Genomic DNA, 24,899 nt, shown 5'->3' on the forward strand with positions numbered 1-24,899 from the left:
CGATTAGCGCCTGTGTCTGGAAAAACTGTCCGAGTGGTGGGAGCCACGGGGTGCAGAACCGGAGGCCTTTCCTGACAACCCGTAGATGCCAATTAGGCTCACACATAGTCACTCATGAATTCCTGTATATGCCAGACTGTCCAATCCCTTTGTTAGGTCGAGACCTGCTGTCCAAGCTTAGGGCCCAAATTTCCTTTGACTCTGATGGCCAGACTTCAGTCTCCTTTCGGCCCCCGACATCCAGCCCTAAGGGTATATTGAGTTTCTGCTGCCCTCTTGAAGAAGAATGGCGGCTGCATCAGTCGCAGGGCCAAGTTGGCCTACCCCTGGCAGACAGCTTTCAGGTCAGTGGGGTATGGGCAGAAGATAATCCCCCAGGGTTGGCCCGAAATATTCCTCCTGTACATGTAGATTTACTTCCAAGTGCCCGGCCAATCCATCTTCGTCAATACCCAATTCCCAGAAAGGCTCTGGAAGGGATTCAAGCACATTTGAATCGTCTGTTATCCCATGGAATTATTTGTCCTTGTCAGTCTCCATGGAATACGCCACTATTGCCAGTTCAGAAGCCAGGGACTGAGGACTACCGGCCAGTCCAAGACTTACGAGTGGTTAACAAATCCACTATTTCATTACACCCTGTAGTGCCTAATCCATATGTCCTGTTAGGATTGATACCTTCTGGAGCTACCCATTTCACAACACTAGACCTAAAAGATGCCTTCTTTTGTATTCGGGTGGCCCCAGCCAGTCAATTGCTTTTTGCCTTTCAATGGGAAAACCCAGTAACAGGAAGGAAGCTTCAGTATACATGGACCCGCCTGCCACAGGGGTTCAAGAATTCCCCCACCATTTTTGGGACTGCCCTAGGGCAAGACCTTAAGACTTTTAAATCTGAGCCTTCCAGGCGAGTTTTACTCCAGTATGTAGATGACCTCCTGATTGCAGCAGTGACCCAGGAAGAGTGTTTTGAGGCTACTAGAGAATTGCTGGAGCTACTCTTGGATGCAGGCTATAAGGTCTCACGCTCAAAGGCCCAACTTTGTCAGTCAGAAGTGAAGTATCTGGGCTTTTGTATTTCCCAGGGAAGTCGGAGACTGGATGCTAGTAGGAAGCAAGCAGTTGCTGCAATTCCCCAACCCAAGTCCAGAAGAGAAGTTAGGGAATTCCTGGGAGCAGCTGGATTCTGCAGAATTTGGATTCCAAATTTTGCATTGATGGCGAAACCCCTTTACCAAGCCACAAAGGGGGGTGAAAAGGAACCATTTGAATGGGGACCTACTGCTCAACAATCCTTCATTGCCATAAAGAAAGCCCTACTCCAAGCCCCTGCGTTAGGCCTTCCTGATGTGGAGAAACCTTTCTCATTGTATGTCCACGAGCGACAGGGGGTTGCTCTGGGTGTGCTGACCCAGATGATGGGATCCTGGCAGAGGCCTGTTGCATACCTGTCTAAACAGCTGGATGGAGTGGCTAAAGGATGGCCAGCCTGTATGAGGGCCATTGCAGCAACAGCCTTACTGGTCCAGGAAGCTGATAAGTTGACCTTGGGGCAAGAACTGGTTGTTAAAGTCCCCCATGCAGTTCTCACCCTCATGGAGTATAAGGGCAACCACTGGTTTACAAATAACCGCATGGTTAAGTACCAAGCCAGCTTGTGTGAGAATCCACGGATACACCTGGAAACAGTGGCTACATTCAATCCTGCTACTCTTTTGCCAGCATCTGAGGGACCACCAGATCATGACTGTATCCAAACTATGGATGAAGTGTACTCCAGTCGACCAGATCTTAAAGATGTTCCGTGGAGGGACCCAGATGTAATTTATTTCACAGATGGAAGCAGTTATGTGGAGAACTCCAAGCGACTGGCAGGCTATGCTGTGGTGACAGAGGACAAGGTGATAGAAGCGAGAGCCCTGCCCCAAGGAACTTCAGCCCAGAAAGCAGAACTTGTGGCCCTCATACGAGCTCTGGAGTTAGCAGCAGGACTGGTAACCAACATTTATACTGATTCCAAATATGCCTTCACAACTCTACATGCTCATGGAGCTTTGTATAAGGAAAAGGGACTCATAAATGCTGCAGGCCAACCTGTTAAGTATGGACCTGAAATACTTCAGCTGCTAGAGGCTGTGTGGGCCCCTAAGAAGGTAGCTGTTATTCACTGCAGGGGACACCAAAGAATAGATACTCCAGTGGCCCGAGGGAACCGCCATGCTGATCGGGTGGCCAAGGAAGCTGCTCGAGGACCCCCAGCAAGTACTGTGACTCCCCTGTTCCAAATCCGATTGCAAGAATGGACACCTATGTATACCCAAATGGAAGAGAAATGGGCTCAAGAAGAAGGTGCAGTAAGGAGACCTGATGGCTGGTTACATCTCCCTGATACCAGAGTTCTGGTGCCACGCCACCTAGCTTGGCCTGTAGTGTCTCAAGCTCATGACCTATCACACTTAGGGAAAACAGCACTAGCCCGCCTACTCAATCGAGTAGTGGTGCTGGAAGGATTGGATAGTCTGGTTGCCACTGCCTCTGCCCGATGTACTCTCTGTGCCCAGAATAATGCTCGTCAGGGACCCCGTATTCCACCAGGAGTTCAGTCTAGAGGACTAACACCCTTTGAGTCCCTAGTTATAGACTTCACAGAAATGCCCAGGAGCGGTAGGCTCCGATACCTCTTAGTCATGGTCTGTACCTTTTCTGGGTGGGTGGAAGCATATCCTACAGTCACTGAGAGAGCCACAGAAGTAGCTCGAGCCCTCCTTAGGGATGTCATCCCCAGGTATGGACTGCCCCTTGCCATAGGTTCAGATAATGGTCCCGCCTTTGTTGAAGCTACACTTCAGGCCCTGTCCCGCGCATTGCGCATTACCTGGAAATTGCATTGTGCCTATCGTCCCCAGAGTTCAGGGCAGGTTGAGCGAGCAAACAGAACCTTGAAAAATAGCCTAGCAAAGATTTGTCAGGAAACCCAATTGAAATGGCCACAGGCATTGCCACTAGCCCTCTTTCGCCTTCGATGCACCCCAACTAAAGGAACAGCCCTCTCTCCCTTTGAAATTGTGTATGGGAAGCCCCCAGCCATTTTACAGGGAATTAAGGGAGACATAGGGATTTTAGGGTCTGCCCAGGTGCAGGAGCAGGTAGCCCTCCTGGGTAAGATAATTTCTGAGCTTCAGTCTTATGTGAGAGAAATAAACCCTGTCCCCTTCCAGGCTCAGGTACATTCCTTCCTGCCAGGGGATAGAGTTTGGGTGAAAGACTGGAAGCTCCAGCCTTTGGGGCCCCGATGGAAAGGACCTTTTACTGTTTTGCTTTCTACCCCTGCAGCTGTGAAGGTCGCAGGGATTACTCCATGGGTCCATTGGTCTCGAATTAAGTCTGCTGACCAGACTGAGCCCAGCACGGATCAGACGGAGCCTAGACAGTAGAGAGCAGAAAGTGATCCAGTGGAGCCATTGAAGTTGCGCCTGACCCGAACCAAAGAATCTACTAGCTGAAAAGAAGGGTCAACTGCATACTGCAGGAGCTGCTGAACTTCGGCTTCATACTGAGACTCTTTCTGTCCTGATTCTGGCTTTCTTGGAATTTGAAAGCTTGATCCTTGTCAGTTGAGGGTCTATCCCAACTGGTATAAGAACTCAAAGACTGAGAACACTATATGAGAGTAATCTGTGATTAGCACAGACTGTTGAAATATTATTGCTTAATTAGTTTGCTGTATTTGTTTTAGATTAGGAAGAAAGAAAATGTTAGTAGTTTGGATGCTTTTGTTGTTTTCTACTCCTTGCCTCCTTGTTCCTAATACCCCAACTCGCTCCAACCTTTGGTTACACTCTGTCCAGGAACTAATTAGCCAGGCAAAGATTACTTCCCCTTGTATTGTGTGTTCCCGATTTTCTCCTTATACCACAGATGTCCCAGCTGTACCTGTCCCTGTGCAACTCCCAGCTCTTATACCTCCCTATTTTTCGAGTTCAGGCCCTTGGAGCCAGGATTATACTTGGTGGTCCTTTTATAATGCTACTTCCCCCTCTGAATCTTCTCTAAGGCCAGTTTTTACGTCTCCCTATCCAGCCTCTGGAGTGTTTTGTTTAACAAGAAGCATCTCAACTGTTCTTCCCATTCCCTGTAACTATACTAATGTTCTCCCAGAAAAAGGAGAATCTGTGTGGGTAGTTTCTCCAGGTACTCCTATGTGCCCTGCTACCATACCTGTAGATTATGACCCAGGTGATTATCTGGCTCCTAAGCGTACCACTGAGAAGACTATAGTGTCCAAGCTTATTTTCTACTTTCATAAGTCCCCGGGGTATGAAGAGTTATTAACAAATGAGCAGCCTGTCACAATTGGGGATTGGCGCCTATGGTGTGCAAAGTCTCCATTTCGTCTTCGTTCCCCCTGGGATAGGGGCTCGCATTATGGGCACCCTAAGTACCCTGTCCAGCCTGAGCCAACATTTATTGGGAACTTTCCTCACCCTCTCCTTGGTCATTACTGGCTCTGTGATAATGTCCTCCACATGATTCTTCCCCCTACATATAATTTTTGTGTATTGGTAACCTTGAATTATTTTCCTAAAGTTATTCCTCTTAAGCCACTATCCCCGCACCGCTCTAAGCGAGAGGCTTTGTCCTTACCCTCCTCCGTTGCCACAGAGGATGAGGCGATTGAATTAGCCCTCCAGTATATTAATTCTACTTATCCTCTGACTAAAAAGAGACTTGTAGCCCTTTCTGCCACGGCCTGGATTCCAATTGGAGGCCCGGTAGCGGGTATTACTGAACTAGGTATGGCTACCCGGAGACTTCAATCCCTACTCCATGTTTTAGTTCATGAGCTGAACGTGGTAGTCAATGCATTGCAGGATCAAATTAATGAATTAAGTATAGTTTCTAGGTATAACCGTATGGGTCTTGACTATCTCTTTGCAGCTCAGGGTGGCCTCTGCACAGTGTTAAATTCTTCAGAGTGCTGTACTATTGTCATAAATAGGACGCATGTAGTTAGGCATGCCATGGATAAAGTCCTACAGTTGGCTAGCCTTAATGTGGAGGATTACCGAGGAGGATTAGATCTTACCTCCTGGTGGTGGTCATTGACCTCCTGGATACGTCCCTTGTTCATTTCCCTAATAGTCTTAGTTTTAGCAGGGTTTTTGTTTTGTTTCCTGGCCTCATGTGCTTCGGCAGTATGCCGTCGAACCTTAACAAGTAGGGTAATGGTGATTCACAAGTCTATTCCTAGTTAGGATCACTATAATCTCCAGAGTTTGAGTTGTGAGACTTATCTCTGCATAAGCTGATTTTAGTCTCAAAGGGGGGAATGAAGCAGCCATGGGCATAATCATATATAAGAAATCATATGAAGGGTTAATTCTGTTAAAAGCTTGAAGTTAGAATTCTAACTTTTTACTTTGCAACTAAAGTGAAGGTATGCCAGATGGTTCATATTATTTCAATGTCTAGCTTGGCCGAGCTAAGGTTAGGAAAGGTCAGTGAGAAATGAAACTCTGTCCCTTGTGAATTGCCAATGCTAGCTGGCACAGCTGTAAACTATTATGAATGAATAAAGGAATGAGCCAGACATATGATTAATTGTAGTTTAAAATGCTTAGATAGAAAATACTATTTAGAGAGAGAGAGGCAATAGATTAGTATTTACAAGTTTTTGATATTTAGAATATGTCTTATAAGAAATACTGATTCTGTGTAAATTAATAAGGTTTGTGTCTGTGTAGAATATCTGTTAAATTCTGTATTACTCTTTGTCTGCTGTTTAAGAGGTCAAGCAAGGACTGCATTGAGGAGATCAACATGTGGTTTGACTTAGCCATAGTTCTGGCTGGTTCAATGTATAAGCTGATAGGTGAACGAGGTCAGGGCTAGTCAGCTCTCTTCTCCTTGATTAATTATAGCTAAGTGTAGGACTGGCCTCCTGGAAGTAATAACCTGATATGTATGCTATTAAGTAAGATTGGCTTTTGACCCCTTTAATGAATGCCAGAGTTTAGTTAGCAGTTAGTACTAGGAATATGAGAAATCAATCATAATAACATGTAAGAGACTGGAGACCAAATGTCTGGCTTAAGGGGCCCCAGGTCAGAGGTCAGTTTAGGATGTCTGGAACCTATGTAACTGATATTTCAAAAGTAATGATTGGTTGAGGCAAGGTAGCCAATCAATTTCTTAACCAATTGGGAGTAAAGGGGGCTAGGCTAGGAGGAGGGCTTAGGACCCTATTTAAGTAGGAGCAGAAGCAGTTTACGTGAGAAGGAGCTCAGAAGAAAGAGAAGGACAGAAGGAACAGACAGAAGAAGGAGAAGACAGCATAAGAAGAGAAGCAGCTGAGACAAAGACACAGAGAGCTGAGAGAAAGAGAAGAGAGCTAGAACTGATGTCTTGCTTTGTTTGCTGGCAAATAAAGAAGATTTTTCTCTCATACTGGTGTGTGCTGTCTGACTCCTGAAGTATCACAAATTCATGCCTCCATTCCTGCAACAACTTAATATATTTTTTAATTAACTTTCGAAAGTAACCCTTCTTCAGATCAGAAATGATTGGGTAGGATCTACAGTACTGCAGCAGAAAATGAAACTGGGCAGACTAAAGAACTTTGCTTGGTTGCATTCATTAACTGATATATATTCTATTGCAGTGGAGCTGGATATCCAGGAGAAAAGGCAGCATCGCAGCTGATGTAGGGGTCCTTTTATTAAGGCATGCTAACAGATTTAGTGCATGCTAAATGCTAAAACGCCATTATATTCCTATGGGTGTCTTAGCATTTGGTATGCCTTAGTAAAAGGGCCCCTTAAGATAGCACTGATGTTCAAATCACTACCCAGATACCTGCTACGATAAAGTTAGGGCAGCAAGTTTGAATATTGTCATTACCCAGCTAAATATTGTTTCCGCCCACGTGCTACTTCTTTTCCACTCTCAAGATAGTGCTGGGACAGTCAGTGATGATTTTCAGTGGCTTTGTCAAGACAGTGCTGCAAAATTCAAGGGATGCCTGTATGTGTCTGCATATTTGGAGGTATAAAAACACTTAGGGCCCCGTTTATAAAGGCATGCTAGGGTTTCTAGCGTGCACTAACCATGTAGATGCCCACAGGAATGTTATGGGCATCTATACGGTTAGTGCTCATTAAAAATACTAGCACGCCTTTGTAAGCAGGGCCCTGAAGCTGTTCCAAAAGGTTCTCCAAAACAAGCAAATGAACATGGCATGCCATTGTAAATAAAACAAACTGTATTCTAAGTACAAACCCCAAAAGGTTAAAAATTTTGAATTGACAGGAAAACGAGGATGAGAAATAAACAACAACAAAGCAGAAAACTAAGATAAGCAGCAGTAGAAAGTCTGACTGGAACTGGAACTCAGGCTAGAATTCCCACTAAGGATAATTTGGATACAACAGGATAGGTTTTCAACTCTTGCTGCCCGATATTCAAAGCAATATAACCAGGCAGGAGAAGCTCCTGTCCAGTTAAATCGCAAGTGTTGATATTCAGTGGCACTTAATCAGACAGTGTCCCTGAATATCAACACAAAAATGGAAACTGGCAGTATCTGGCATAAGTCTGTATATGTCATTGGTGAGGCCCCACCTGGAGTATTGTGTTCAGTTTTGGAGGCCGTATCTTGCTAAGGATGTAAAAAGAATTGAAGTGGTGCAAAGAAAAGCTATAAAAATGGTATGGGATTTGCATTACAAGATGTATGAGGAGAGACTTGCTGACCTGAACATGTATACCCTGGAGGAAAGGAGAAACAGGGGTGATATGATACAGACGTTCAAATATTTGAAAGGTATTAATCCACAAACTAACCTTTTCCTGAGATGGGAAGGCAGTAGAACTAGAAGACATGAAATGAGATTGAAGGGGGGCAGACAAGAAAAATGTCAGAAGTATTTTTTCACGGAGAGAATGGTGGATGCTTGGAATGCCCTCCCGCAGGAGGTGGTGGAGATGAAAACGGTAACAGAATTCAAACATGCGTGGGATAAACATAAAGGAATCCTGTTCAGAAGGAATGGATCCTCAGGAGCTTAGCCAAGATTGGATGGCAGAGCCGGTGGTGGGAGGCGGGGCTAGTGCTGGGCAGACTTCTACAGTCTGTGCCCTGAAAAAGACAGATACAAATCAAGGTAAGGTATACACAAAAAGTAGCACGTATGAGTTATATTGTTGAGCAGACTGGATGGACCGTGCAGGTCTTTTTCTGCCGTCATCTACTATGTTACTATTAGGCATATTTTCAAAGCACTTAGCCTTCCAAAGTTTCATAGGTTTCTATGGAACTTTGGAAGGCTAAGTGCTTTGAATATATGCCTCTATGTTACTAATTGTTCCTGCACTGTTCAGTTAGTGTCAGGGCAGTCTATGGGAGGAGCTAGGACTTAACTAGTTAGCAGTCACATTCAGACCACTAACCAGTTAAGTAAGCAGCTAAACTTAGGACAGAAAAAGTCTGTCCTAATTTTATTTGCAAAGCTAACTGGGCACATGTCTGAATACTGGCTGGTGCCCGGTTATCTTTGTGGCATCCGCCTTCTTAGTGCTAGCCACCTCCCCTGCGATGCCCTTCCTTCCTCCTTCCATCCTCTATGTCAAGAAGGGCTAACCGAGTCTCTCCCTCCCCCCCCCCCCCCACCTCATAGGCTCCTGATGGTCTTGAGGGGTTTTAAGGGCAGGAGCTCCTGCCTGTCATGGCTCCTTTAACAACATGGCTGCTGCGACCTCTAGTGGCAGTCTTGTGGTACTTGGTCAGCCCTTCTTGACATCAGTGGTGGTAGGAAGGGGGAGGGGGAACTGGAGGAGCAGAGGACACCTGCATCAGATTTTCATCCAGAGCCCACACAATTGTCTTATATAAGCTCCAGCCAACTCACTAAGAATTATCACAGGATATGTGCTAGGATATAGCCCAGTATTGAATATCCAGGACTAAATCTAAACATGGTGATCAACATTTTAAAAACATTGGCCACCGTAGTCTGAATATTGACAAGCAGGCTTTTAAAGTCTTCCCTTAAGAATTAATGGAGCTTGAGCCTAGACCAGCAGTCCAATTGGAGTTCACCTCAGTTTACAGGGCAATTCTATGGCTTTATGGTTGTTCTCAACATATGAAAAGGATAGAGGGGTAAACAAAGCAAACATTTGGTTAGGGGTCATCCTTTTATATGGGAGAATAAGTGGCTCTGAAAAAAGTTGTGATATGGCTGGATGAGGTATTTTTTTTGACTGGGATGCAGAACAGGAAAAAAAAAATCAAACTGCCAAGAAAAAAGGCTACTAAAATAGAAAAGGCAAGAGTTATTAAAAATCCAAATGGGGGGTATTATAACAAACAGGAGAATCTGGAATTAAAGATATCCTTTATTTACATACTTAGATAAACAGATTGGAAGATCAGATTAGGGCTACCAATTTTTGAATTTTCCTGTGTCCACTGAGATACTGCTTAGGAAATATTTCAAGGAGGTGTTATCTTTGCCTAATGCTGATACTGTTGTTGTTACAAAATGTAATTACCTGCCTATAGAAATGCTAAATAGTAGTAGTAGTAGTAGTAGAAAGTACTGAAGGAGGCCCAGGATGATTTGGCAGCTGATATAACAACTAGTAAACATGATGATATGAATAATTTAACTATTTTTTTATGGCCCTGTTTACTAAGCTATGCTAGCGTTTTTAGTATGCACGCTAAACTCTAGAGAAACCCATACAGTGGGGGAAATAAGTATTTGATCCCTTGCTGATTTTGTAAGTTTGCCCACTGACAAAGACATGAGCAGCCCATAATTGAAGGGTAGGTTATTGGTAACAGTGAGAGATAGCACATCACAAATTAAATCCGGAAAATCACATTGTGGAAAGTATATGAATTTATTTGCATTCTGCAGAGGGAAATAAGTATTTGATCCCCCACCAACCAGTAAGAGATCTGGCCCCTACAGACCAGGTAGATGCTCCAAATCAACTCGTTACCTGCATGACAGACAGCTGTCGGCAATGGTCACCTGTATGAAAGACACCTGTCCACAGACTCAGTGAATCAGTCAGACTCTAACCTCTACAAAATGGCCAAGAGCAAGGAGCTGTCTAAGGATGTCAGGGACAAGATCATACACCTGCACAAGGCTGGAATGGGCTACAAAACCATCAGTAAGATGCTGGGCGAGCAGGAGACAACTGTTGGTGCCATAGTAAGAAAATGGAAGAAGTACAAAATGACTGTCAATCGACAAAGATCTGGGGCTCCACGCAAAATCTCACCTCGTGGGGTATCCTTGATCATGAGGAAGGTTAGAAATCAGCCTACAACTACAAGGGGGGAACTTGTCAATGATCTCAAGGCAGCTGGGACCACTGTCACCACGAAAACCATTGGTAACACATTACGACATAACGGATTGCAATCCTGCAGTGCCCGCAAGGTCCCCCTGCTCCGGAAGGCACATGTGACGGCCCGTCTGAAGTTTGCCAGTGAACACCTGGATGATGCCGAGAGTGATTGGGAGAAGGTGCTGTGGTCAGATGAGACAAAAATTGAGCTCTTTGGCATGAACTCAACTCGCCGTGTTTGGAGGAAGAGAAATGCTGCCTATGACCCAAAGAACACCGTCCCCACTGTCAAGCATGGAGGTGGAAATGTTATGTTTTGGGGGTGTTTCTCTGCTAAGGGCACAGGACTACTTCACCGCATCAATGGGAGAATGGATGGGGCCATGTACCGTACAATTCTGAGTGACAACCTCCTTCCCTCCGCCAGGGCCTTAAAAATGGGTCGTGGCTGGGTCTTCCAGCACGACAATGACCCAAAACATACAGCCAAGGCAACAAAGGAGTGGCTCAGGAAGAAGCACATTAGGGTCATGGAGTGGCCTAGCCAGTCACCAGACCTTAATCCCATTGAAAACTTATGGAGGGAGCTGAAGCTGCGAGTTGCCAAGTGACAGCCCAGAACTCTTAATGATTTAGAGATGATCTGCAAAGAGGAGTGGACCAAAATTCCTCCTGACATGTGTGCAAACCTCATCATCAACTAGAGAAGACGTCTGACCGCTGTGCTTGCCAACAAGGGTTTTGCCACCAAGTATTAGGTCTTGTTTGCCAGAGGGATCAAATACTTATTTCCCTCTGCAGAATGCAAATAAATTCATATACTTTCCACAATGTGATTTTCCGGATTTAATTTGTGATGTGCTATCTCTCACTGTTACCAATAACCTACCCTTCAATTATGGGCTGCTCATGTCTTTGTCAGTGGGCAAACTTACAAAATCAGCAAGGGATCAAATACTTATTTCCCCCACTGTATATTCTTATGGGTATCTCTAGCGTTAGCACGTGCTAAAAACGCTAGCATGCCTATAGTGTGGCTTAGAAAATGGGGCCCCTAGAGTATATATATCATTGCGGTCTACTCTCCTGGTGTCCCTATCTCCAGAACTGGATAAGGCTTTAATTATGCATATTTATTTTAGAAAGAAAGATTTTCTTTATTGTGGAGGGGAAATACAGATATTTCCAGATTTTTCTAAAGCTACTCAGTTAAGACGTAAGCAATTTCTTCAGTTAAAACTTAGGGCTATAGCTTTGGGGGCTACTTTTTTTTTTTTTAAGTTTTCTTCCCAGTATTTGATTACTTTATCTGGAGTTAATTACATCTTGTTTGAACCAGATCAGTTGGAAAGACTGTTATTAGATTGGGAAGTTAAATGATAAATATCATATGTGCAGTTAAGTAGAATAACGCCTTAAATCACTTTCTCCAAGTAGGTAGTGACTAATAGTCTTTGATTTTGAATATTTGTTTTCTGATTTAATTGCTCCTCTTTCTCCAGTGATGTGGGCTGCATTGGTTTCTTTTAACAGTGCTTTGGATGTACTATGGAAAATTATGAAATAAAAAAAAAAAGAAAAGAAAAAATGAACTCTACCACTTAAACTTATTCCATTCATTTTCAAGCTGTGCAGTGCAGACATTTCTCATCTGGATGTCATACTCTTATTTCACAGCCCTTGACTGCCCAAATAAGATACCAAAGGGTGAACGTTGAATAGGTTTACTTGTGAGACCACTCAGAAAGTACCAAATCCTAGACCAAAAACATTGCAGCTGTGAGCAAGACCACAAAGCAAGTGACAGAGAAAGCCAATATGTTTTCCACATTTTAGGCAGAGGGGCGAGACGGTGTGACCAGCATAAAATGCTTGTACTTGGGAAAAATACACTCTAGTTAAGGTACGAAAATAACACTTATGCCAGGCTGCACCATGAACCACCTGAGGAATAGATTGTATGGCTCAACCTATATCTCTAGATTCTACCCTCACACCCAATTCTTGCAAGCAAATTGTGTGACCTATGTGGTACAATGCTCCACAGTGCCTTATATGTGTATAAGGATCACTGTGCGAGGACCGCCTTCTCCCGAGCGAGAAACCTCAAGGAATTATTAAGTCTGGCAGAATTACCGATGGTGGTAGCAGACGCTGGACCTATCCACACAGGTCATTCCAACTGTAATAAAACAGGCTGCAAAACATGTGATCTGACAATTGAAATAGCCAGCTTTAGTCACAATGGACGTACCTACCATTTAAAACATCAAATGACATGTCGCACCACACATATTGTGTATCATATTATATTATCTGCCCTTGTAATAAGGTGTACATAGGGAAGTCGAGCAGGACTTTGAATGCCAGGATGGTTGAACATAGATTGAGGATAACAGCGCAGAACATAGGAGCTCCGCTTGTGCAACATTGTATTAGCAACAAACACACAATAGAATCCATGCGCTGCATGGTAATTGACCATGTTGCACCCAATTCGAGAGGTGTTGACCGCAATAGAAGGTTACTACAACGTGAAACCTATTGGATGTATCATTTGGACACAATTGAGCCCAATGGTTTAAATACATATATCCATTGGTGTTGCTACAAGGCGCTTCTTGTCTCTTTAAAAAGAATGCAAGCGCCATTCTAGAGTTCCCAGTTTGAGTTTGATGCGAATGGAGAGAGACTGTAAGCCACGAGTTGAATTTTTATTAGTAGGAGTGCAAGATGTTTGGAATCCTTTAATGAGGTCTGCTTTGCTTTCAAAGGTATATGAAGAGTATTCCCTTGACAAAGCTGTCAATGCGAAACAGGCTCCTGTCGGGACTACAGACATACCTGAGATCGCGCACAGATAAGTGACATTAATTCGTCTCCAGCATTGTTGAATGAATGTAGAACCGCAGTCAGTTCGTCTTAAGGCACAAGTGTTAGAAAGACGTGCCAGTTATCGCAGAGACTGTGGCCATACATTGGGTAATGATACCAAACTGCTTCCTGCATTTAAGAAAAACCACAGTACGAGTGCTGTAGTTATGGCAAGCAATTAAGATTACAACGAATGCAAAATTTTATAAAAAAACAAAAAAATTGAACCAGAAGAAATATTAGAATAGAATAAAAGCACTGGACACTTTTGCATGCTAAAATTGTATCACGGAAGGTTGGGGGTTGTCGATAATTATAAATAGTCATGGTGTATAGGCTCACCTTTTGGTGATAAAAAAATTGCCTAAGTGACCGTATGAGACTTCCCCATCACAAATTAATAATTAGAGGTACTGTGTATTACATGTTTTACCACTAACCGATTGTGTATTATCCTATAAATAAGCAGTGGATTTTCCCTAAGTCCATTTTCATTATGGCTTATGGACTTTTCTTTTAGGAAGCTATCCAAACTTTTTAAAAACCCCGCTAAGCTAACTGCTTTTACTACATTCTCAGGCAATGAATTCCAGAGTTTAGTTACACATTGAGAGTGAAGAACTATATTCTCCAATTCTACTTTGTAGCTTCATTGCATGCCCCTAAATCTTAGTTGCCAATTATTGGACCATTCTTTAAGTTTCGCTAATCTTTCCTCATGCCATCCTCAGGTGTCCACCTTATTACAGAGTTTGATGATGTGTACATATCAGTATACACATTATATGCAGGTAATTTCTCTGTCTCTAGAGGGCTCACAATCTAAGGTTTTTTTGTACTTGGGGCAATGGAGGTTTAAGTGACTTGTCGAAGGTCACAAGGAGCTACAGTGGGAACTGAACCCAGGTTGCCAGAATCAAAGCCCACTGCACTAACCATTAGGCTACTCCTCTACTCTCAATTACTGTTTCCAACCCAGATATTCAGTGGCACTTATCCTGATAGTGCTGCTAAATGTCCAGGCAGACTGCAGCAGCACTGTATGGTTAATGCTGGGGTGGTCTGGAGGTGGAGTCAAGGCAGAGCCAGGAGTTATCCAGTATCCCTGATATTCAGCAGAGGTAACTGGACAGCTACCCGGTTAACTTAGGACATCAAAAACAGGGTACAAAGTAATTTGACTGCCATTAAACTACTATTATTTTTTAAAATTACATATAAAGGTGAAGCACAATCCTGGACTTATCAGCAATTCTGGTTTGACTACATCTCAGCATCAACTACAAAGCTTCTGGAGATCAACACAGTCCCTTCCTTGTATCTTACAGCCCCCTAAAAAGAAAACCCTGGACCCAGGCCTGATAAGTGTTTTGGCAAACTGCCTGCGTCAGAGGTCCAAAATTATTTGAATGGTGTGCAAAAATTGTATTTACTTTCAACAGTTTTTATTGATGATTCAACAGTTTAAACATAGCCATTAAATTGAACACTTGGCAATTTAAATGATACATCATACTTGTATACACACATCAGTAACTTCTATAATCAATGTTTTTGTCATCCCCCCCCCCCCCCCCCCCCACACTCCTTCGTGTGCAAAAATTTTAATTGGGGAGTCATAGTGAAATTTCCATAGTAGAATTAGAATTTTTATTTATTAGCTATTTTTATCCAAGGCCGGAATGCCACAAAACATTCATAATAAAAACACAAAGACATCATCAAACAAAAGGAAATCTCTGAGGCACTGTTATAAAAATCAAGCAATAATAGTACTCAATTTGCAGTCAAATCACCATGTATAAACTTTGTTTGAAATGTAGAAGACACAAATAATACATACATGTAAGGGAAATACATACAGTTACATGAGAGTGTGCCACTTTGCAGTAGATGAGGCCATCAGGCACAGCTGCTTGGCATGTCAGGTTATAGATGTGATCTTCAGCAGACATTGTCATGTAGTGATAACATCCGTTGGGTATGTAGGCTGCAATGAATGAGAGAGACAGTGTCAGTCCTCAGCAACAATACCACTGAGAGCAAAAAACACAAAACCTTCCTTTTAGAAGGAGGAGGCGAGAGATGCTTTGGCCACTGTCAGCAGCTCTCAAAACCCAGGGAAGGGGATCATTTCACTGGAGCACCAGTTTATACAGGAAATAAATTTTATTCACTATTCTTTGGTCTAGTGACAGCAGCTCTATAGATCAGCCACAAGAGGTCTTCCTACTGATCTCAGTTATAACGGAGTCTCACCATAAGCACTATTCCTTCAAAGCTGAGCATGAGTCTTCCACCTACGATTCTCCCAGTGGGGGGGGGGGGGGGGGGGGGGTGCTATTTCACGACACATTTTCAATAGTGAGGGACAGGCAAGCTGTGCAGGACTCCAGGGAACCTGCCTGTCCCTAGCAATTGAAAGCACAACATTGAAGCACCTCCCCTTACTGGAAGCAATACAGTTGGAGGACTCCTACTTAGCTTAGAGGGAACAGTGATCACAAGATGAGAAAGAAAAACTGCAACATTAAAACCTCTAGTGTGTATAAGCAGCCATCTCATTGGCATAGGGAGGGGGAGACAAGAGGGGGCATTCCCCCCCACCCCATATTTCTTAGCTGCCTGCTGATGCCTGCTACTGCTGCTAATCCCCTCCACCACTAGAATCAACAATTTCCTCTCTGTCACAGCTCCTCCTGCTTACCACACAAGTCGCGAAGACAATAAAACAATAGTCTACAACATGAGAGTATGCATGCTGCATGGCCCTTCACAGAATGTCTTCCAGCTTGAGAGCAGTTGAACTCTTTAACGCATCCCAGGCCCCAAAGGAAGTGTACGTAAGAGGAGCTGGACATATCACAGTTCAACTGCTTTCAGGGCCAGAAGAGGCTCCATGGTGAGCCATGCAGTGTGTGTGTTTCTGTTTGTTTGCAAACTGTAATGCTTTCTTGTAGGTTACCATAAGGCTCCAGAAAAAGGAGGACAGATTGAGCCAGTCTGGGATTTACTTCCATTCTTGTCTTCTTGGCCTGTCTGGTAAACAGGAGGAGCTGCAGCAGAGAGGGAGGTCCTGGACTGAATGGACTGTGGAGAGATCTGACTGGAGCTGGAACTGGAGGGATGAAGGAAGAGAGGGGGAATAATGGACCATGTGGAGGGAAGGGTAGAACTAAGAGGACATGCTGGATCACATAGGTTAGTGGAGAGATGGGAGATGCTGGACATGGGGTAGGGAACAGAAAGAGGAGATGCTGGACATGAAGCGGGGAACTAACAGGAGAGCTGGTGGACTGGGTGGAGAGAGGGAGGGAGGGAGGGAGAGAGAGAGAGAGGGGGGGGGGCTGGAGTTGGCAGATTGTAGGGTGGAAGAAGGGGGCACCATGTTAGAAAAATAGTCTGATGCTGTAACTGGGAGGGGATAAGATGCAAAGAAAGTTGTTCTTAGTAGAGCAAAGGGCACAAGCATGTCCTTTAAATTACATTCCCTTTTATACGCAATCACAAGATTCTTATCTGAAAAATTATCTAAACCCTGCACAATATACCAGTGTTGTTTAAGTATCTTAACAAACCATGCTTGTTATATTGTATTTGATATGTCTACACACTTTTTATGTTTTATTAAATTGAGTTTTTATTATTTATACTAACATATTTTTATTTGTTTATTAACAGTCCTTGTAAGCCCCTAATGCAGTCCTTGCAAGCCCCTAATGCAGTCCTTGCATGGACAAAACACAGCCATGTTGGGCTATTGGTATCGATTGAATGTTATGGTGAATAAAAATTTCTAAGGATTTTCTTTGTGTGAGCTGCTCTTTGTTTGTATCATATTGGATCTTGCAGATCATTTGCCTTCCTGTTTTTTGGGAGGGGGATAGGGACACAGATGGGTGCAAAGGAGGGGTGGGAATAGTGATACAGATAAGGGATGCTGGATCACCTGGGCAGGAGGAACAAGGGAAAGCGATGTGTCCAGGATGCTGGACGTGGGGTGAGGGACTAGAAAGACAGAGAGGGAATGCTAGGCATGGGGGTAGGGGACTAGGGAGACAGAGAGGGGATGCTGGATATAAAATACTGGATGGTTGGGAGAAAGAAAGGGGGTGCTACATCTGGGGAGGAGGAGAGACAGGAGATGCTGGCATGCAGGGAGAAGGGAAGAGAGAAAAGTTAAAGCTAGTGAGAGACTGGGTAATGTGAGGTCAATAAAAAATGGGAGTGAAGGGTAGTGGTGAAGGAAAGAGATGGAAAGCCGTAGGTCAAAAATGAGAGATTGAGGACTGTTTGGTATGGAGGAGGAGTGAAATCTGAATACAGAAGCAGTAAAATGAATAGAAGAAAGCTAAAGAAAGAGACTTATGAAAGAGATGGATGTGGGGAGGAAGTAAAGATTGGAGCAGAGAGAAATAGCCAATGGACAAAAGCCCATGGAAAGAGAAAACAGAAGAAAGCAGAAATCAGATCTTGAGACCAACACAATTAGAAAATAAAATTGGACCCAATATTCAAAACACCTTAAATCAGTGTTTCCCAAGTCCAGCATCCTTCAAAGAATGGAAAAAGGATCTGAACGAAGAAAATAAGAAACAACATAAGAACTGTCAAGCTAGACGCAAAGTACTGATAAAGAAGGCTAAAAGAGAATACGAAGAAAACTTGCCAAGGAGACAAAAACTCATAGTAACACCTTTTTTGGGTACATCAGAAGCAGAAAGCCTGTGAGGGAATCTGTGGGACTATTAGATCATGAAGCAGCAAAAGGGGCACTTAGGGAGGACAAGGCCATAGTGGACAGACTGAATGAATTCTTTACTTTGGTTTTTATGGAAGAAGATATAAGAGATCTTTAAAAGGTGATGATGCAGAGGAACTGAAAGAAATCTCGGTGAACCTGGAAGACATATTGAGCAAAACTGACAAGCTAAAGAGTGATAAATCACCTGGACTGGATGGCATACATCCCAGAGTACTGAAAGAACTCAAACATGAAATTGCTGATCTGTTAGTGATCTGTAACCTGTCATTAAAATCATCCATAGTACCTGAAAATTGGAGGGTGACCAATGTAACTCCAATTTTTAAAAAGGGTTCCAGGGGTGATCAGGGAAATTACAGATCGGAAAGCCCGACTTCAGTGCTGGAGAAAATAGTGGAAACTATTATAAAGAATAAAATTGCAGAACACATAGACAAACATGGTTTAATGGGACAGAGCCAGCATGGGTTCAGCCAACAGAAGTCTTGCCTCACCGATTTGCTTCATTTCTTTGAAGGCGTAAAGAAAAGTGTGGATAAAGGTGAGTCGGTTGATGTAGTGTATCTGGATTTTCAGAAAGCTTTTGACAAAGATCCTTATGAGAGACTCCTCAGAAAACTAAAAAGTCATGGGATTGGAGGAAATGTCCTTCTTTGAATTAGGAATTTGTTATTGCACAGAAAACAGAGGGTAGGGTTAAATGGCCATTTTTTTCAAATGGAGGATTATGAATAGTGGAGTGCCTCAGGGGTCTGTACTGGGACCAGTGCTATTTACCATGTTAATCTGGAAAACACAATGAGTGAGGTGATTAAATTTGCAATATGACACAAAACTATTCAAAGTTGTCAAAACACATGCAAATTGTGAAAAATTGCAGGAAGACCTTAGGAAACTGGAAGACTGGGCATCCAAATGGCAGATGAAATTTAATGTGGACACATGCAAAGTGATGCACATTGGGAAGAATAATCCAAATCATAGTTACCTTATGCTAGGGTCCACCATAGGAGTCAGCACATCTAGGTGTCATTATAGAGAATACGCTGAAATCTTCTGCCCAGTGTGTGGTGGTAGCCAAAAACAAACAAACAGGATGCTAGGAATTATTAGGAAAGGCATGCAAAATAATACCAAGAATATTATAATGCTTCTGTATCACTCCATGGTGCGAACTCACCTTGAGTATTGCATTCATTTCTGGTCACCATATCTCAAAAAAGATATAGCGGAATTAGAAAAGGTTCAAAGAAGAGCAACCACAATGACAGAGGGGATGGAACTGCTCTCATATGAGGACAGGGTAAAAAGGTTAGAGCTCTTCAGCTTGGAAGAGAGACAGCTGGGGGGGGGGGGGGGAGAATATGATTGAGATCTATAAAATCCTGAGTGGTGTAGAAGGGTAGAAGTGAATCGATTTTTCACTCTTTCAAAAAGTACAAAGACCAGGGGACACTAAATGAAATTTCACGGAAATACTTTTAAAACAAATAGGCGGAAATATTTTTTCACTCGAAGAATAGCTAACAGCAGTTAGCTTATCTGGGTTTAAAAAAGGTTCCTGGAGGAAAAGTCCATAGTCTATTAAGGGGGGGAAACCACTGCTTGCCCCAGGATTGGTAGCATGGCACGTGGCTACTAATTGGGTTTCTGCCAGGTACTTGTGACGGATTGGCCACTGATGGAAGCAGGAACTGGGCTAGATGGATCATTGGTCTGACCCAGTATGGCTATTCTTATGTTCTTGTGTGTGCACATACGCACTTATATGCCATTATTTTAAATATTGCAATAATTATAAAACGGATCTCAGTGGTGCCATTTGCTAAAGCAAAAGCTTCATCGTTAGCAAGATTTCCACACCAACCTCATCACTGATCCATTTAAAATATTGTAACAAAGTTTTTTTTCAACAATTTTTAAATATAATATCATCGAGCAATAAAAACTACTAGGAAAAATCTTTAAAGATTATGAAATACTCATTTCAAATTTCCATACAATTTTCATGAGGTATTAGTAACAGTCAGCTGGGGGGATCTATGTTTAATGAATCCTTTGGCGCATCCACGTAATTGTCTCTCCTCCTTATGTATCTGCTTCCTAATTGCTTTTATATTGTAAACCGCATAGTCGCTGTATGGAGAATTTGCAGTATATCAAGCGCCAACAATAAATAAATGTGCGGTCACCCAGCAGTTAACCAGGCATTGGCCAGTATTCAAACTGGTGTCTGGTTAAACTTGGTGCATAAGGTTAGATTTCTTTGAAGGTATGAATAGACATGTGGATAAAGGTGAGCCAGTCGATATTGTGTATCTGGATTTTCAAAAGGCATCTGACAAAGTACCTCATGAAAGACTCCTGAGGAAATTAAAAAGTCATGGGATAGGAGGCAATGTCCTATTGTGGATTAAAAACTGGTTAAAAGATAGAAAACAGAGAGTAGAATTAAATGTGAGTGGAGGAGTGGCCTAGTGGTTAGGGTGGTGAACTCTGGTCCTGGGGAACTGAGTTCGATTCCCACTTCAGGCACAGGCAGCTCCTTGTGACTCTGGGCAAGTCACTTAACCCTCCATTGCCCCAGGTACAAATAAGTACCTGTATATGTAAGCCGCATTGAGCCTGCCATGAGTGGGAAAGCACAGGGTACAAATGTAACAAAAAAGATGGTCAGTATTCTCAATGGAGAAGGGTAGACAGTAGGGTTCCCCAGGGATCTGTGCCGGGACCACTGCCTTTTAACATATTTTTAAATGATCTAGAGATGGGAATAACTAGTGAGGTAATTAAATTTGATGATGACAAAGTTATTCAAAGCTGTTAAATCGCAAGGGGATTGTGAAAAATTGCAAGAAGGCCTTACGAGACTGGGAGACTAGGCATCCAAATGGCAGAAGACATTTAATGTGACCAAGTGCAAAGTGATGCATATGGGAAAAAGGAACCCAAACTATAGCTATGTGATGCAAGGCTCCACATTGAGTTAAAACTCAGAAAAAGGTTTGTTGATACTAAGTTGAAACCCTCTGCTCAGTGTACAGAGGTGGCTAAGAAAGCAAACAGAATGTTAGGAATTATTAGGAAAGGAAATGGAATACAAAAATGAGAATGTAATAATGCCTTTGTATCGCTCCATTGTGCGACCACACCTCAAATACTGTATGCAATTCTAGTCACTGCATCTCAAAAAAGATATAGCGGAATTAGAAAAGGTACAGAAAAGGGTGACGAAAATGATAAAGGGGATGGGACGACTTCCCTATGAGGAAAGGCTGCAGCTAGGGCTCTTCAGCTTGGAGAAGATTCAGTTGAGGGGAGATATGTTAGAGGTCTATAAAATACTGAGTGGAGTGGAACAAGTAGACGGGGTTAGGCAGTTAAGAACATAAGTGTTGCCATACTGGGACAGACCAAAGGTCCATCAAGCCCAGTATCCTGTTTCCAACAGTGGCCAATCCAGGTTACAACCACCTGACAAGATCTCTAAACAATAAAACAGATTTTATGCTGCTTATCCTAGGAATAAGCAGTGGATTTTCCCGAGTCAATCCTAATAATGGCTTATAGGCTTTTCTTTTAGGAAATTATCCAAACCTTTTTTTAAACCCTGCTAAGCTAACTGCTTTTACCAATGAATTCCAGAGTTAATTACTCATTGAGTGAAGAAATATCTTCCCCAATTTGTTACAAATTTACTACTTAATAGCTTCATTGTGTGCCTCCCCCCCAGTCCTAGTATTTTTGGAAAGAGTAAACAAACGATTCATGTCTACCTGTTCCACTCAGTATTTTATAGACCTCTATCATATCTCCCCTCAGTCAAATCTTCTTCAAGCAGAACAGTTCTAGCTGCTTTAGTCTTTTCTCATGGGGAAGTCGTCCTACCCACTTTATCATTTTCGTCACTCTCCTCTGTACCTTTTCTAATTCCACTATATCTTTTTTGAGATGCGGTGACCAGAATTGCACACAGTATCCGAGGTGTGGTTGGACCACGGAGCGATACAAAGGCAGGCGCTAGTGAACGGGCTGTGTTGGCATTGCCGTGCAGCATTGTAAAAGGGGGAGGTCATTTTTAGGCCTATTCGGACCACATAAAAGTCAGTCCTATCTTTATGCAGTGTTGCTTAGGCAGTTTAGTGCTGAATATTTTTCTTACCTGCATAAGACATAGGTGGCCACATAAATCCAGATATTCAATGCTGGTGCCCAGCATTGAATATCTGAGAATAACACTCACCTCTGCCAGCTGAATATCTACTTCATAATTTATATATATTTGTGGCCTGTCCCAGAAAACTCTCACTATGCTCTTTGTGATCTGCATACAGCCCTAGAGAAATAATTCTATAAAATGGGTGTTAACATTTGTGCTAAGGACCAGTATAACAAAAATGGGGGTATCACCCACTATTTTCAAAAAATATATCACAAAAAGACAAAACATAATGAAACAAGAAAAAGCATTCCAAAGTGCATAAACTTAACCAATTACAACACCTAAATGAGAAGAATATCAGTTATATGCTTAAGGGCTTTGTTATAGGTTATAAGGCCGCTTATCAGCCATCCCATTTCAGACACAACCATAAGCCTACTGTCATCATTCATTTATCCTTCTCATTTAGCACAACTGAACTTACTAAATTTATTTGAAAAAGATTTTTTTACAAAATTCCAATATAAACAAGGAAAAATGCAAGCAAAAAGAGCACTTAGAACATAAAAACATAAGAGTAGCCATAGAGGGGCATAATCAAATGCAAACGCCTATCTCCATGGGCATTTATCTCTGAGACCGGGTCCGTGAAGGGGCGGGCCGAGCCGTATTTTCGAAAAAATGGACGTTTTTGAGCTGGGCGTTTGTTTTATTTAGCGATAATGGAAACTAAAAACGCCCAGCTCAAAAACGTCCTAATCCGAGCCATTTAGTCGTGGGAGGGGCCAGGATTCGTAGTACACTGGCCCCCCTGATATGCCAGGACACCAACTGGGCACCCTAGGTCAGTGCGGTGGACTTCAGAAAAAGCTCCCACATGCATAGCTCCCTTACCACGGGTGCTGAGCTCCCAACCCCCCTCCCCCAAAACCCACTACCCACAAATGTACAACATTACCATAGTTCTTAGGGGTGAAGGGGGCACAGTGGGTTTTGGAGGCCTCCCATTTACCAGCACAAGTGTTACAGGTGGGGGGGGGGGGGGTGGGCCTGGGTCCGCCTGCCTGAAGTGCACTGCGGTACCCACTAAAAGTGCTCCAGGCCTCGAGGACTTGTTGCTGCTGTATAACCTTGGCACACCAGTTGACACCTGAAGACTAATCTCTCCGAAAACGTCCTTTATTGGAATAACCGCGTTTACTCAAAGTTAACAGCAGATCAGAGGTTGTGCCCCACTGGCAACGAGTCTCCCTGGTACTGAGATTAGCAGTAGGTCAGAGCTGGCAGAATGCTGTACAATGCCTTCTTTCAGCCACATTCAAGGGAAGAACTAAGTTGTCTAACGTGGCTAACACAGGAAAGGGAACTAAAACTGGCTTACAAAAATGGCCACTACTGCATGGACTACAACAGGAAACACAACAGGGCACACTCTGACCCAGTAGGCAGGGGGGAAAGCACCATGGGAGAAGAGCCTACCAACTACCAACATCATGAGACTGTAACACAAGCTAATGAAATCACGGAGCCCAATACCCTACACCCACCACAATGCAATGCTGATGTGACCCTGTACTGTACCCGAGAGCCACATCTGACCCAGGGAAAGGCTGTGACAGGATCAAACACATTCTGCTGTCATGGAGGTGGGTACGGCATTTGAGGCTGGCATACAGGCTGGAAAAAAAGTTTTTAAAGTGGGGTTTTTTTTGGTGGGAGGGGGTTAGTGACCACTGGGGGAGTCCAGGGAGGTCATCCCCAATTCCCTCCAGTGGTCATCTGGTCAGTTGGGCACTTTTTTGGGACCTGTTCGTGAAAAAAAAAAGGGTCCAAAAAAGTGACCCAAAATCACTGTAAAAATGCCTTTTTGTTTTTCAATTATCAGCTAAAGACGCCCATCTCTCCTCGGCTGATAACCACACCCCAGTTCCGCCTTCACCATGCCTCCGACACGCCCCCACCAACTTTACCCGTTTCCGCAATGGATTGCAGTTGGAAACACCCAAAATCGGCTTTCGATTATACCGATTTGGGCGCCCACGGGAGAAAGACGCCCATCTCCCGATTTGGGTCGCAATATAGGCGTTTTTCTCTTTCGATTATAAGCAGGATACTGGGTCAGACCAGTCTAGCCCAGTATCCTGTTTTCCAAACAGTGGCCAATTTTCACCATTTACTGGACTCGACACTAACAGAGAAGATTCACATCAGATGCCAAAACAAATGGCTATCCCCTCAGCATTTCGGCAGGAACATCCTTCCTGTTTCTGGAGTCTTATAACAAGTTGGACCGCACATAATAGGTCATATGCCAATCATTCCGAACTTGATGCCTCTTTCCACTGGTTTTTCCCAATGCCAAATTTGACCCCATTCTGTATTTTCAGAGAGTTATTTTATCCCCAGATAGACAGACATTCTTAACCTTATGCATAATTGTTTCAATTTCTGTTATGTTGGAAGGACTCAAAAAGGTGACAAGTTAAATACATCATCAATACTGAGTATAGCAGGACTGAGCTTAATATGAGTATCAACGGGGCAAGATTGAAAACTAAGTAAGCAGTGCAAAGTGGAGGAGTGGCCTAGTGGTTAGGGTGGTGGACTTTGGTCCTGAGGAATTGAGTTGATTCCCACTTCAGGCACAGGCAGCTCCTTGTGACTCTGGGCAAGTCACTTAACCCTCCATTGCCCCAGGTACAAATAAGTACCTGTATACAATATGTAAGCCGC

At 43.3% G+C, this 24,899-nt stretch overlaps 1 protein-coding gene across 1 annotated transcript in view; it reads right to left on the reverse strand.

The window, feature by feature from the left end:
- Window positions 1-24,899, reverse strand: part of FCSK (fucose kinase) — a 394,768-nt gene that overhangs the window by 174,016 nt on the left and 195,853 nt on the right. The window contains 1 exon segment of the mRNA XM_030203610.1: window positions 15,102-15,229. Coding sequence (XP_030059470.1) covers window positions 15,102-15,229 — 128 coding nt within the window.

Source organism: Microcaecilia unicolor, chromosome 5 (genome assembly GCF_901765095.1).
Source record: "Microcaecilia unicolor chromosome 5, aMicUni1.1, whole genome shotgun sequence".
NCBI lineage: Eukaryota > Metazoa > Chordata > Amphibia > Gymnophiona > Siphonopidae > Microcaecilia > Microcaecilia unicolor.